Source organism: Myxine glutinosa, chromosome 6, assembly GCF_964187855.1.
Source record: "Myxine glutinosa chromosome 6, kmMyxGlut1.1, whole genome shotgun sequence".
NCBI classification, from domain to species: domain Eukaryota; kingdom Metazoa; phylum Chordata; class Myxini; order Myxiniformes; family Myxinidae; genus Myxine; species Myxine glutinosa.
This window is the reverse complement of record NC_136266.1, coordinates 87,820,063-87,836,075: the sequence shown is the minus strand read 5'-3', so window position 1 is coordinate 87,836,075 and position 16,013 is coordinate 87,820,063. Positions and strand designations below refer to the sequence as shown.

At 41.5% G+C, this 16,013-nt stretch overlaps 1 protein-coding gene across 1 annotated transcript in view; it reads left to right on the top strand.

The window, feature by feature from the left end:
* The window catches only part of LOC137417476 (ephrin type-A receptor 4), a 137,636-nt gene extending 121,830 nt beyond the window's left edge, over window positions 1-15,806 (top strand). Inside the window, exons 13-18 of the mRNA XM_078780090.1 lie at window positions 162-223; window positions 3,495-3,704; window positions 12,194-12,343; window positions 13,209-13,405; window positions 13,661-13,813; window positions 14,453-15,806. Of these exons, the coding sequence (XP_078636216.1) occupies window positions 162-223; window positions 3,495-3,704; window positions 12,194-12,343; window positions 13,209-13,405; window positions 13,661-13,813; window positions 14,453-14,567 (887 nt within the window). The 3' untranslated portion in view covers window positions 14,568-15,806. The remainder of the gene's footprint in view (window positions 1-161; window positions 224-3,494; window positions 3,705-12,193; window positions 12,344-13,208; window positions 13,406-13,660; window positions 13,814-14,452) is intronic.
* Window positions 15,807-16,013: the final 207 nt, after the last annotated feature.

Here is a 16,013-nt window from a genome sequence, read left to right as displayed (position 1 = left end):
TATCATAAACATTTAAGCGATTCTTTTTTGGAGTGTGTAATAGTCTTCCAAACACAGCAGTCCTCAATAAACCCAATTCCTTTCACGGTTTGTTTATAACCTGTTTGTATTTTGATCAGCGTGTGCCATTAATATTGTTGGTGGCATTTTTTTTTTTACAGGCAAGCCGGTTATGATTATCACGGAATTCATGGAGAATGGCTCCCTCGATCTTTTTCTCCGGGTGAGTTTAGCTTTTCTTTTCCTTCGTTAAGTGCAAACATATGGCTAACTGCTGGGAACGAAAGAGCAGCCCACTGAGTCTCTAACACACAATGTCATGAGGTTTTGTCTTGTATATATTGGGAATTTTTAAAGAAAAATTACTTTGTATTCCTTTAATTATAACCTTAATGATGTTAACACTTCTACCATTATTGTTGTGGGTGGTTTTGTTTGTCCATGGTTTCAGCTGTTTCAAAGTTGAAGTATCAGACTTTCAGATGTATTTATAAAAGACAAAGAATGTTTTATAAAAGACAAACAAATCATAATCGCATCACTGTTTGTACGTCAATGCAGGCCATTTTGTATCCAAAAAGGAATTGAGCTCTTCCTGGATTGAAAAAAAAAGTGACATAAATGATGCTATTTGCCTAAGTCCATCAACGGCGCAGTTTTAACCCTTGACGATGCTTGCTAGCGTAATTGCATTATTAATAGGCCTCTCCGTGTTGATTGTAAACGCTATCCCTCAGCGCCCGGTGCTTTGAGGAGGTGCAAGGTCAGGGCGTTAATAGCCCCAGCAGAGGCCTGGCCACATATTTGCATAGGTTAGGAATTGGCTCATTTCCACCGATCGCCGCACGGCCTACACCGTAACACTTGACAATGATTACCAGCCTCCTGTCAGTGCTAATGAAGTCATTTGTCTCTGTCAATCCACAAGGGATTGCAGTTTGCATGCATCCACTCCACGGAGTGCAAGATCCTTTTGTGGGATGGAAGGGGGATTCCTGGTGCGCAGTGGTGTTTAATTTGGGTGTTGTCATATAATATGGCTCGAGTTGGCGAATGCTTGCACTATAAGCAGGAGAGGATGCATTTTGTACGTGTTCAACGGATACTGCAAATGGAAAACATTCACAATGCTGGTCCCGCAATCATTTCATGTGGTGGTTCACTGTCAATTGATGTTCTCCTATGGACCTTCTCATGATCTTTTCCATTCTCTCGAACCTCGTTCTGTACATCTGCCTGTAATTTTGTCTATGCATGCTGATCTTGATTGTCCGTACATCCTACATCTGCCTTCTTCACGCTGTATCAAAATCACTACCCAATCTGTTGATTCTGTCTTTTTGCTTTTCTATGAACTGAAGAGGAGTTGAATTATGTCGAGCATACATTATGCGAGGCCGCAGAAATTCATTCAAATGCAAACCACATGGAAGGATTAGAAGGATAAATATTTTGCTAAAACTCAATGGCAAGCATTTGGGACATATTGTAGGGTTATGATAAATCTCAGAGGTTGGCATAGGATCAAAACAGGAAATGAATGTGTAAGGCATGTAGGATGTAATAAAATTGTTACATGCAAGCCAAATCAATTCGTATCTGATCCTCCACTAAGCTCACGAGACGTGTTCTCTCACCCATGCGTCAAGCCTATCGGTCCTTGTGACATAATGACACAAACTTGTGAAAACAAACCTCAAGCAAATGGTTTGATTAGATCCGCACTTGAATAGTTGAAGAGCTTTTTTTGCATACTTGGCAGACAGTTCCAAACTGCAGGGCTTAACATGTTGGACCAAAAGCTTACGGACAGGCCTGCGTAGTTCAAACAGATGTGGACATTTTGTAATGTAAAATCAAAAAGCACAGGGGAATGATGAAATGTAACATATTCCTCAAGGTATTTCCCTGATGCACGTACTGCACATTGGTGGCTTTGCAATGCAATCTGCTGAGAAATCTTTGCGACATGTACGCAGCATTTTCAAGACACGTGTTCTGATGTCTTGATCATTTGAAAGCATAATGTCATCCGGCCATTGGTCTTCGGTGGTCCAAAGAGAATGAAATTACAAGGTGACAAGTCTGGACTGCATGGGGGATGATTTAGAACTTGCGAACCCATGCAGGCCAGTTCAGGTTTGGTAGAGTGGAGATCCTTTGGTTCACACATTAGACTAACCTTATTGAACATCAAATAAGAATGAATAATTATTTCCATGGTTCCAATTATTGTGCTATTTCATGTATTGTAATCCAGTGCTTCTTCAAAATGAACTCTTCATTAGGTCTAAGTCTCATGTTTGCATGTTAGATATCGCTCCCCGATTCACGGCCATTTTGTACCCATTTAAACACAAACTACGTGAAGGACAAGCATTGTCAAACTGTGCACAGTCTCCTGTGAATTGCGGTTGTTTTGATGTTCTCCTTCAGAAGGAACTTAATGATAGACCTTTGTTGGAGAGCACATGTGACTGTTGACCACCATCTGGGTTTTACCCACAATGCTTTGAGCTTTTTCATTGCAGAACATGTAGTGTTATAAAACTTTGATTCCACTTCCTGTATAACTTGCTCAGGGTAGACCTATTATGTTTATACCTGCAATAGGGTAGACCTACAATACTTCAGGACCGATCTATTATTTTGGTATGTTTTTTGCATGCAGCGATAGTGTTAACGCTCATTCATGAGGTAGAACGGATCAGGATGTAACAAAGTGAAATAAACAGTAGAAAGAGAGGGGGGCCTAATTGCATCGTTGAGGAAAATCGATTGAGACATGGATAAATAAGGAATGTGGGGAAGAATGAGAGTAAGGGGAGGACACAGGGGGGTTATCAAGATGGATACACCTGGAAACTCTTTCACAGAAGTGGAAAGAAGAACTGGAAACCCGAAAAGAGGAGGGTTTGGGGAGGGTTAATGGGGGTACATAAGATCAGAGTTGTGGATTGTGGATAACCTGAGACTTGGTTATCAGCTGTCTTGGAGGAAAGAATGAGATGAAATATTCTTCATTGAATGTCTACGTCAACCTTGAACTGCCGTCTTAGTATAAATCTCCTTTTCTTTTCTTGTCAATACCTGATACTTCATTTGATTAAAACGAAAGCTTTTCAGGGAAAATTATTCGATTTTCATCTGCAGGTCATGATGTGAGAGAGTCGGATCAGCTGGGCCTATGTATTCAGTCCTCACTATGAAGACATCACTATCAAATTTTATACGTGTAATGAAAATGTTTTGGGTAATGAACATAACAAGATGCCAACACAAGCATGATGCCATTGAAAACAAGGTTAAATTCATAAGTATGAGGGGATGTATGAGGCCTTTGCGGATAGTTTTCCCCTTGGGTATGGTGCAGCACTGCATTGGGCACAACCAGTAAGTTAGAGAACCCATGCTCTAATAATGAGGCACACAGTCACATGTCACACTTACAACATGACCCTGGCTTGGCGCTAACATCTTTACTCTCCCTGCAGAAAAACGATGGACAATTCACGGCTATGCAGCTCGTTGGAATGCTGCGCGGAATTGCATCAGGGATGAAATACCTGGCGGATATGAGTTATGTACACCGTGACCTCGCTGCCAGAAATATTCTGGTTAACGGCAATCTCGTCTGCAAGGTTTCTGACTTTGGCCTGTCACGTGTTCTGGAGGATGACCCAGATGCAGCCTACATGACACGAGTAAGGCACCACAATGTTATCCCCGAAGCTTATCTTGGAACTAGAGATGTTTTGATTGTGTTGGATCCTTTCTAGTACTACTTTACTTTGTGCATGAGTTTTATCTTACAAAGTACTGGTCCATTGTATGTTGTATCGATCCCTATGGACCCACGGGGATTTTTTTTGTATACATAGTTGAGGCTCGTGGAAGAGCTAGTATTAGTACACTGAATGGGTCAGCACACAACAGGACAAAAGGAACAGTTGAGAGAGGATGCAAACACCCACAGCAGAGTTGAAGGCCAAGACAGAGGCAGACGTGGTCAAACAATAGGCATGGAGAGGACTGAAGGGCAGAAGAGGATGCATAGGTTGGACACCTGGAAATTTGGAAGGAGGAGGGATTGGGGTGGCGTGGAGGGGGTGGGTTAACGATAACTAATGCTAGAAAAGATAATGGAAACAGATTAGGAATGCGATCCGTAAGTTATTCGGCGAAAGAAGAATGAAGTGATACATGATTGGCAAGTGTGATTAATGACGTCATCAATTTGGCAACACTCGATTACAGTTGAGTTTCAAAAGATGAAACCTAGCAGGTATTTCGGTCTCATTGTAATAAAGTGAATAAGACGCTACATAAGGTAACACCATCACAGGCACCATTTGCAAATTAAATAATGTAATAATGATGTCTAAATAAATATATAAATTCGCAATATCACTAAACATTTCCCTTGGTATGGATTTTCCTTTCAAATCATAAAATATTCTAAAAACCTTCTTCTGCACTGTTTGTATGTTCGTGCGGGTAATCGAATGCTAGTCTTTCATAAAAATTTAGTCTTTTCCTGTTTCTGATTCACTTGGAAATGCATTTTCAGTTTACGTAACAAATAATGGAAACCACAATGGGTTAAGTCGAAGGTAAAGCCATTTGACTGACATTCAAAAGTCTTTGAGCGGCATTGACAAAATTTCTTAATGTCCTGATTAATGGGCGAACCGGCTATAAACTGCCATCCTGGTGTTTCATAGGCAGGGTTATTCGTCAATGTGTGTGCCGTCCCTTGGATGGATGGTAAGTGAGCGCCCCATCTGCCGGCATTAGTTGGTGGACGTTAAAGAACCCGTGGTGTCCTTCGCGAAGCATAGGTGAGCAATCACCAGCACCCTGAACAGATTCCAAATTCCTGCCCTAAATACTCCATCAAATGTCTGGCCGGGCCAGCCAGTTCATGAAAGACTTGGGCCAAGATTCCCAGTACCCAGAAGTGGGAATAATAGTTGCCCTTAAAGAAGAAGATTGTTAATGGTTTTCACTTTTTAAATTAACAACCTCAATCAATGTTTTAAATTGAGTATTATCCCACAGACCATGTTGTGATCATCGGCCTCCACATGTGTTTGGCTTATGTAAGTCAATATGTGCTTCCATCAAGCCCAGTAATAGTCATGCTCAGCTGATGATTTCGTAAGTTTGAAGATGTGCGTATGTTTTTCTTGTATATAAAGTAATGCCATTAATTAATGAAATGTGCTTGAAGCACAAAATAGCAATTTTAGCTCCCTGAAAAATTGTTGACTCTGTGTGCACAGATTTGGCAATTCAATGATAACAACTCTGCTTAAAGATGTCATAGTGCTTCTTGTATTTTTGATTCCATAGTCTAAGTTGATATTGAAAAGAAAGGAGTGGGTAGTGAATCCAAACACCTTTTCTGTTTTGGGAGACTGGCCTGGGTTGATTGGCAGGATTACTGGGACATTACTGAACTGTCAAACTTTATCTGAATAAAAAGGGGAGGATGGGAGGGGTGGAGCCAGGCCTGTATTGAAATGCTAAACAGGCCACAGCTGCCCCGTTGGAGCTGAATGCCGCTCAGTGCCACCAATTGAAGGTGAATGATGGTTCTTACATGTACCCTTTGAAGAGATTGTTATTACATGTGAGGCCTTATACCTGTTGCTGAAAGCTTTATAATGTTAATGTTTCACTCATCAATGAGGTAGAATGCCTATGCTAATGCTGCCAAATTGTTCAGTGAGCCATTAAATCTAATGGGAGATTATGTTGGAAAGGGTGCTGTTAAAGTGGATAAAGCAGGGCACTCTAAAGGTGAAAAATGAATCGCTATTATTATTATTATTATTTCTTCGGCACCAAATCAACGCCAAACAGGAAATCAGAGCTGTCTCCCTTGACATATCTCGTGCCTTTGATACGGTCTGGCACCCCGCCCTGCTCACCAAACTCTCCTCTTATGGTATCCATGGAAATCTCCACGCATGGCTTGCGGACTTCCTCTCCCGTCGTAGTCAACGTTTGGCCATGAATGAAATTCTCTCATCTCCTCTTCCTGTCCAGGCTGGAGTTCCTCAAGGCAGTGCTCTGGGCCCTGTGCTTTTTCTGGTCTTCACCAATGATCTCTCCGACTCTCTGTAAAATCCTCTCTATCTCTTTGTTGATGACTCCACTCTCTGCTGCCCTATATCCCACCCCTCAGATCGGCAGTCTGCAGCCTCCTCACTCTCTGCAGATCTGGATAAAATCACAAACTGGTCAAACAAGTGGAACATGTCTTTCAATCCTGACAAATCTCACACTCTCACTTTGTCTCTCCGAAAAGACCGTCTGGACAACCCTCCCATCTACTTTCTCAACAATCCTCTGAAAGAAGTTCTGTCACCCAAGATTTTGAGTCTCAATATCTGCCATGATCTTTCCTGGGTAAATTCCTTTCCAAGCTGGCCTCCAAAGCCAGTCGCCGACTGGGCATCCTCCGTCATGCCAAGTCCTTCCTTGGCACTACTGAGCTCCTCACCACATACAAAGCTTTCATCCGCAGCTTGATGGAATACTGCTCTCCCTTCTGGCCTGGGGCAACTGCCTCACATCTAGCTCGGCTTCACACTGTAGAAACCAAGGCTTTTAGAATCATTGGTATCTCCTGCGAAGAAGCTGATTCTGAGGGCTTTTCACTCTCTCACTGTAGGCAGGTTCGTGGTCTTTCTTTCTTCTACCGACTCCTCTCTGGCCTTGCTCCCCCTGCTCTGTGCTGCGTCCCCCGAATATTCCTGCAAGACACCAGCAACCCTCTTCTGGTGAAACTGCCAAAACCAAGACTCTCTGCTCACCTTCACTCTTTCATTCCTCTTTTCTCCCGCCTCTGGAACAAACTCCCACACTCTCTTCAATCCCACTCCTCCTACCAGGTCTTCAAAACAGCTGTTCACCACCATCTCTTAATTTCCCCCATCCAAAACCTTGATCTTTTCTAACACTGTTAACACACCCCATATCCACCTTTTTCAATTTCCGACTGCATTCCTGAAATTCCTAGTTGTATCCACTTGTTTTATACCGTGTACCCCTCTCCTCCCTCCTCCGCCCTAGCCTTCTTCCTTCCACAGCTCTCCCGATGTCCTTGTTCTCTACTATTGTTGTGCTTGTGTGCTTCCTTCTCTCTCCCCTTGTCTCCCAGTTTCTTTATTATATGTTTTATGTTATGCGTTATTCGATGTTTTAATGTGTCTATTTATGTTTTTTGTGTTTAATGTGTTAGCTCATGCACGAGCCTCGACTTTGTAAACACACAAAAAAAAAAAAACCTTCTGGATGAAATGTCGCCTGTGTGAAATAAGTCGCCTGTGTGAAATCAGAAATCCTTGTGAAACTCGATGGTATTCATAGAATATTTACCTTGAATTACATTGAATTCTTGAAAGTCAACTTGGTGCAAGCCAACTATGCTGTTTTTTAGTGTTTTTTTCCTTTGATCCAATATGGCTGCCAGACCACGTTACCGATGAGGTAATACATTTACATTCTCCAATATAATCGTTTTTTGGATCACGCTCAATAAATTTAAGACTGATTGAACTAAGCATTGTACTTGTCAAACCAATGACGGCATCATTAATAACACCTATTCACCATGCGGAGTTATTTACAATGAGCCATTTCAATTTTTTCCACCCAGCGGTTTGGGAGATATAGAGATCCAACGTTTTTCAGTTTTTCGAAGATGGTGGCCATACCATGTGACTTATGACATCATAATTATCATGAAACATTCTTCATGAGTAGACACGTGGCATGGTGAAAGTTTCTTGTGAATCGCACCAACGGTTGCCAAGAAAATGAATACGCGAATACAAGATGACAGCAGTACCACATGGCCCATGACGTCATAATTATCACTAAAACAATTGTACGTGAGTAGTCGCGTATTATAATTAAAAATTTAGTGTAAATCTGACCAGCGGTTGCCAAGAAAAAGAATTTTAAAAATGCAGATACGTACATATGAAATACATACTCATACGTGTGTACGCAACTGATCACTCAACCCCCCTTTTCGCTTTGCGAGCGCAGACTAATAAGTCACCTGGGTGAAATAAGTCATCTGGGTGAAATAAGTCATCTGGGTGAAATAAGTCATCTGGGTGAAATAAGTCATCTGGGTGAAATAAGTCATCTGGGTGAAATAAGTCATCTGGGTGAAATAAGTCATCTGGGTGAAATAAGTCACCTGGGTGAAATGTCACCTGGGAGAAATAAGTCACCTGGGTGAAATAAATCATCTCGGTGACATAAGTGATCTGGGTCAAATTGGTTGTGTTGGTAAAATCAAACAGCTCCGTTGTTATATGTTATTTATAAGAGCAGAAGTTTTGTTTTCTGAGGGTTCTTAATTTATTTTTGGTTTTATGATTTTGTATCAATATAATACATAGAACCATTCAATCAATCATCATCATCTTCAGGTGAATTAGATGATTGAAAATTGGCCCAACGACTCAATGACAAGTATGCTATAGGTCTGCACTATTCTGTCAAGACTCAGAATCTGTCAGCTGATATGACTCATAAACGGCCCCAATTGCTTATATCATGAAGGAATAAATGCTAAAAATTCGACATTAAATAGTGATGTTTCTGTATCTCCAAATCTACATCAAATTCAAAAGGAGCTTTTAAAATTATGCTTCCTGTCCGATAAACAAAGGAGTTTGTATTTTGTTTTTACAAAGTTTGCAGCGTAGTAAAATCTCATAGCTCTCCTTTCTGAAAGAACAACCTTACGTGAACATCATCTGGCCTGCAATGCTCCGATCTCCTTAAGGTACCGCATCTTTGGGGGTCTGGCCCTCTCAGAGTCGGAAGCTTCTCTAAAGTGTGATGGATTGTTCCAAGAAGGCCCAAAGCCCCCTGAGTTATCTGATGTCAGACTGATCTTCCACTTGCACACTGATGGAGAGGTCATTTAGGATTTGTTGCGATTTGCCAGTGGGTGTAACTGTCTCAATGCTACCTGAAGCTACTGCCTGATAAATCAGCCAAGTTATCATTACATCATCACTTGAAGGGAGACAATCCACCTGTGGAGTTCTCTACGACAGTCGCACTCTGTTGTTAATTATGATTGCGCTGCAGCAACTTCTACACTCAACATATAGAAGTCTCATTACAACTTCTTCTCATCTGGATTCTTGATGGGGAGATTGTTGCCTTTTATTTAATCAGTCCATTCCAATAACTTATTGGAAAACCATGTTTTGTTTCAATCGAGTATTAAAGGTTCTAAAACCGACAAAAACGTAACTGTGTCGCCATCAACAAAGAGTCGTTCCAGTGCTGATATCTTTGCAATATTTATGGCTGTAATGTCTGGTTGTGGAGGTCAGTATTTCCTGCTCCAGGTGGTATTTGTGCTTATTGCTCGTCTATTACGTCCACCATCTTGGAGACATTATTTTATCCACGTGTAAAATCCAGAGTTAAATGTTCTCTGTTTTTTTGTTTTTTTTTACCTCCGCCACCGAAGGTGGATGGAGGTTATGTTTTCACCCATGTCTGTCTGTCTGTCTGTTTGTGAACAAGATATTCCAAAAAGCTGTGGACGTGATTTGGACGAAATTTGGCAAAGGTAGTGTATGTGACATGGATGAAATGATTAGATTTTGGTGAAGATCCAGATTCGGATCTGGCTAGTAGAATTTTTTAAGTGATTCTTCCCCATTGGGGAATAGGGCCAAAAACGATACAGTATATTATATAGCAGGATATCTCAAAATGTTATTGACAGATTTGGACGAAACTTGGTGGAGAGGTTGTGTGTGTGATGAGGACGAATTGATTCGATTTTGGTGAAGATCTGAATCTGGATTCGGATACGAGAATTAGTTCATTCTTAAGTGATTCTTCACCATTGAGTGACAGCGCTAAAACCGATACATAGCACTGTTTCAGAACAATATGTATTTGTATGTAATAATATTTGTTTGTAATATGTATGTTTCAGGATGCACTGTATCTCAAAAGGTTATGGACGGATTTGGACGAAACTTGGTGGACAGGTTGGGTGTGTGACCAGACCGAATCTATTCTATTTTGATGAAGATCTGAATATGTATTCGGGTGCGATAAATTATTTAATTTTTAAGTAAATCTTCACCATTGAGAGATCGGGCAAAAAGCGAATATATAACATGATATTTATAAAAGTTGTGGACGAGTCATGACTAACCTTGATGTACGAGCTGGTTCGGTGACGAGAACAAGCCAATTCGATTTTGGTTCAGCTCCAAATCCAGATCCGGCCTATCAATGGGATTCAAAACATAAACTGTTCAGCCTGGCGGAGGTATGCGCTCTACCAAGAGCCGTTCTAGTTCTTTAAAAACTCATTCATTTTGAGTTGAATTATATTTCCCATTTGATTTTTTTTTTTTCCTTGGTCACAATTATCTCTCTTTGGGATTTCTTTTTTTTTGGGTGGGGGAAAGGGTTGAAATCCAACAAGTTTGTCAATATATTGGATTATCCAAATCGATGAATAAGACACAGACAAACTGCTGGCGACAATGCTGCTAGGGACAGACGCATCCTGCGACATGAAAAGTGATGGTGGGATGTAATTACAGAGTAAAACTGGTTTCATCCGTGTGCAGTCAAGTGTGACCTTGAGAATCGTTGCTGTACAACCCACCAAGCAGTCGGAGCAGAGAAAGGCTCCTGTATGGCAAGGTCACTTTCTTGACACCACCTCCCACCCTGAATGCTGCTTAATTTTTACGTCCATCGAGGGTTTGACTTTTAAAAAATTCATTTCATTTCCCTTTTTCATTTCACGCTAATGGAACCATCTGTGTCTGAACGTGATGATCAGATCCAACAATGTTGTGGCAGCACAGCAGAATATCAATCAATACACATGGGGTAAATCAGATGATTTATTAAAATAAAACAAAATAATGATCATAGCTTATAGTTATTGTTTTCAATATACTGTGTATATATATATATATATATATATATATATATATATATATATATATATATATAGATATTGAGGTAAAACGATCGAAATTCAGGTAATTTTTTTTTTTTGATATATTTTCCTGAAGAGTGGTTTGGAGACATCCAATCCCTAAACCTTTCCTCCTCCTCCTGAACCTGCCTCGAGGTTCTGATCCTTGTACTGCTGGAAAATTGGTGCGGTATCACCTACAACTAGTGCTGAGTTTGGTCATAATGTATGTTAAAACTATATTGATAAAAGTGTTAGGGTACATGAGAATGAGCTGCGCCCTCTCTGGCCTAGCTCCCCCTGCTCTGTCTTTGCTCTGTCCCCCAAATATTCTTGCAAGACGCACAATATCTGCCAGCAACCCTCTTCTGGTGAAACTGCCAAAATCAAGACTCTCTGCTCACCTTGACTCTCTTATTCCTCTTTTTTTCCTGCGTCTGGAACAAACTCCCACATTCTCTTCAATCCCACTCCTCCTTCCAGGTCTTCAAAACAGCTGTTCACCACCATCTCTTATCTTCACACTTCCAAAACCTCGATCTTTTCTACCCCCGTTAATCCACCCCAAACCAACCTCCTTCAAATTCCTTGTTTATCCCGTGTACTCCACCACAGCCCTCTTCCTTCCACAGACCTTCCCTCTCTTTCTCCCTCTTGTCTCCCTCTCCCCTTATTATATGTGTTAGCTCTAACATGAGCCTCGACTAAGTATACAAAAAACCCCTTGAGTATGCAGGATAAAATGTTCTGTTCATTGTAATGTAAAACAAGCTACCTCATTCAGGTGAACAACCAAACTTGCAATAACAGCAGGCAGGTAACTTCCACCCAGTATAATAAAGCAGCCCGGTATAATAAAGAGACATCAGCAGTGCCAATTTGCGAGTCGCTCCAAGAAGCATTGTCAGGTTCTCCTTGCTTCCCACGGTAGTTAGCATACCGTGGTCACCGTTATATTGATTCCATGCATTGTTTCACCTGTCCACCAACGGAGATCAACACTCCGCTTCATGAGCAAAATTAGTTCTTCGTTCTGATGATGTTGATTAACCTCAGTAATCGAAGAATAACATGTGCTTTATGTTCAGCAAACCGACATTTTTGTCAGAAACTTCTTAGGGAATTAGGAAAGATGATGGATTATAAGTTGTGGAGGCTTTTGGAGATGTTGATCGGTGGTACTTTCTACAGGGAGGAAAAATTCCAATTCGGTGGACGGCACCCGAGGCGATTGCTTTCCGCAAGTTCACCTCGGCGAGTGACGTGTGGAGTTATGGCATCGTGATGTGGGAGGTGACTTCATATGGGGAGAGGCCCTACTGGGACATGAGCAACCAGGACGTGAGTTCTGTCATATTTATTTCTTGGCTTGTGATAGTCTTTGTATCGGTGTGACTATTACCCGAATATTACCCGATTAACTAAATTCAGCTGTTTGTTCAGAATGAATATTCCTGTTATTTTTCTCTGACATTCATTTTCAGTTTAACAACACTTTGCCCAGTACTTCCTGGTCTTTAAATTACTTTTCTCTGATTATTATCTGCACATGTGCACTTCAAAAGAACTACCCTTGGTATTTTCTGTACATTCACTTTGCACACCTATTGTCCTACCCCCACACGCGCTTCCCTACCCGCACACCCATTTTCCTCGTACTTCCGAAAGCACCCATCTTTCACTGCCAGCACCCACTGTTTTGTCTCTCACCTCGCTGTCGCCATTCCCTTGGGTTCTCATTCTGCCTGTAATCCCTCTCCCTCTCTCGTACCCCTCCTTTCTTTTACCCTTTCTCTTCCTTCAAAGAACCTTTCTCCTTCACAACACTCAGCCATTTCCATCTGCTTGTCCCTCGTTCCTCCCCAAACAAGCTCTCACGCCCCTGCACCCACTCCTTTTCACAGACAAAGATCTTTGCTGCCACCATGATGCATGATAAAGGGAGGTTCTGTCAGCTGCAGCTTGGCTCTTGCGCTTCACCTGATAGTTTAAGAGTCTGGGAGACTAGAAAGAAAGATTTACAATGGGTGTAAAAGATATGAGGAATAACTGCCACTGCCACCAACAACGAGAGGTTGTCATAATGATGGGATAACGGCCACCACACCAGCACAAGGAATTGTTGCAATGATGCTTTATGCCTCGTTATCCCAGCAAATATCTATTTATACTTACTAAAATGATGTCATGGTCTTTTCCTACACAGGTAATCAAAGCTATTGAGGAGGGTTATCGACTTCCAGCCCCCATGGACTGCCCACTTGCTTTGCATCAGCTCATGCTTGACTGTTGGCAGCGCGAGAGGGCAGTACGGCCAAAGTTTGGTCACATTGTTACCATTCTTGATAAGATGATACGGAATCCGGCCACGCTCAAGCCAGTCGCCAATGAGGGAACAATGAGGTAGGTCTCAAAACACTTCACTCCTTTTTATCTCTATTTCCATGGATTATAGCAATGACACATGTCTGAGTAAAATTTCCCATTTTAATGCAATTTTCTGTGTACTTTCTTGCCGATGGAGACAGCTACACGATTATTTATCTTTGCCCTTTATTTCACTATCCTTGTTGTAACTGCTTTCTTTTTATTTTACTTCATTAAGCTGTCTTACTTGTTTCTGTTTACACCACGGATGTGTCTTCCTTCCTCCTGTAGGGTCCCAGGCTCTCTCCTTGATCAGAGTACGGAGACCCCTGCCGTGCGCACGGTGCCCGAGTGGCTCGAGGCTATCAAGATGGGCCGCTATGCCGATAATTTTGCGGCAGCCGGGTACACCACCCTTGACTCTGTGGCACAGCTTGATGCCGAGTGAGTGTCTCGTCATTATTTTTTGAAAGTATTTCTTCTGTTTCCTCTAAATCATTGTTTCTAGGCATTTCTGAACTGTCCGTAAGCACCGCACAGAATTCACACTCTCGCACTGGATGTAGTCGACAAATCCTGGCAAGGTTAATGTTGTAGTTTTCAGGTTTAAAGCCTCTTTGAAGGGCGTTCTCCTGGGCTCTTGGTCTTTGCCTGCTGAGGGTCCTGGGGGCGTCAATTAGACTGAGGTCGTCAATCATCCCACCCTCACTCCTACTCATTGCCATTGAAAGCTCTCTGACGTTTCATCAATTCTTTCCACAACCTTCGGATGCTTCACTGGCGTTATTGTATTCAGTGCTTCATTAATTGCCGAAAGTGCAGCCTTAGGATTTTCAGTTTCATGTTCTTATTATTCCTGATGATGTAAAAAAAAAAAAAAATTTAAATTCAAAATTTTTCATCACTTCATGTATTTGGCCTTTCTGGAATTTAAATGCCTTCAACTTCTTTGAGCCTTGATTATCTATGGAGTATTTCTGCAGGGCCTTATGGGATGTGCAAACTGCATAATTGTGTGTTGTACACACAAAACACTCACCTCAGCTAAATGAGACCTAACTTACTCTGTACGTGCCATTTCAGCGGTCTGGTGCGGATAGGAATTACACTCATCGGACACCAGAAGAAGATTCTCAGCAACATCCAGACTATGAAGGCCGAGATGCTTGACTTGCACAGCAGGGGTGTCCATGTGTGACACGAAGCATATCCAATAAAATTGCTCCTGTGGGTGCATCTGTCACTTTCGTAAATCCTTCAGAGACTGAAGGATGAAGGTGCTGCACTCGGATCATCAAAATATTCTCCCAACAGTCTTCCTTTGCTCGTTTGACCGAATGACTTGTGGAGCCTGTGACGTGACTTTTCCTTTCTGCGTTCTTCTAAGTCTCAAATCTGAGCTGCCAAGCGAACCATTGAGGGTTCAAAAGGTGGACTTTAAACTCTTCTGGGCTGAGGAAAAAGATGGCCACCACAGGATGACAGCATAAGATATTTTGTTAACGAGGGAGTTTCAGCCTCGTTATTACGTGCTGTGCCAGCATTACTTTATAATATTTTCCAACGCGCTTCTGTAAATATTGATTTTTGCATCCCTGATTGGAGTTCTGCTCAGTTGTCCAGGCAGTCTGTTGGAATTACATTACAGCAGCATGTGTGATGCGAATTGGCTGAGATGTGAGATAAAAGAAAAGGGGAAAAAAATTTGTCCTAATGTGTAGTGTACGAAAATGAACTTGTATTATCACTAACTTGCGCATGCGTTTAATTGCAGTTTGATCATTATTTCCACAAGTCCCTCCATCCAAATTAACAAGATGAAAATATTTGAGGTCGATTGTATGTATATATGTCCTCACTTCCAAAGAATTGTTCTTCAAATGATGAAAAATACAAACTGCGCAATGTGACTGGATGTACAACTCATCAATGCCACACTTTTATTTAATTCCCAAAGGTTTGATGCCTTGTTTGAAACATGCAAATATAAGATGCTTGTACATAGTGTATATTGTTCATGAAGTCATTGGTGAAATACCTGCTGAAAGGATGTGCCTAGAGACAAAAAAAGAAAGTCTTCTTCATCGCTCCTCTCATCTTATCCTCCCCCTTCTACCCATCTCTCTTTCTTTCTCTCTCTCTCTTTTTGTGTTAACTCTCTTCTCCTCTCCCTCCCCATTATTTTCCCTTCTTCCCCTTCCTATCCTCTCTGGCTCTCACCTTCACCCCAATCCTCTCTCCCCTCCCTCCCTCTTTCTTTCTCTCCATTCCTCTCACCTTCCACTCCATGAAGACATTTCCAGCAATAGCAGCACGCAAAGCCCATGTTTTTATTTTATTTTATCGTGAGCAGTTTTTGAGTCATTATGAGCTGGAGGCGTGCTATGCTCTAATGAGAATATTATTAAATTGGGTAAAAACCTGATATGCATACATCACCTCGCTTCATGATTCTGTTGTGATTCTGATCGATAAACCTCCATTGGTCACGCAAACAAACCGTTTGTCTAACATGCAAATATTTCCTGTTTTGTAACCAAGGAAATAGTATTAATTAATTAAGCTGGTCTACCAATATCAATTCTTTATTTGCTACTTACTGCATCAAGTGAAAATATTGCTGATTACAAAATGGCGTAGGTTC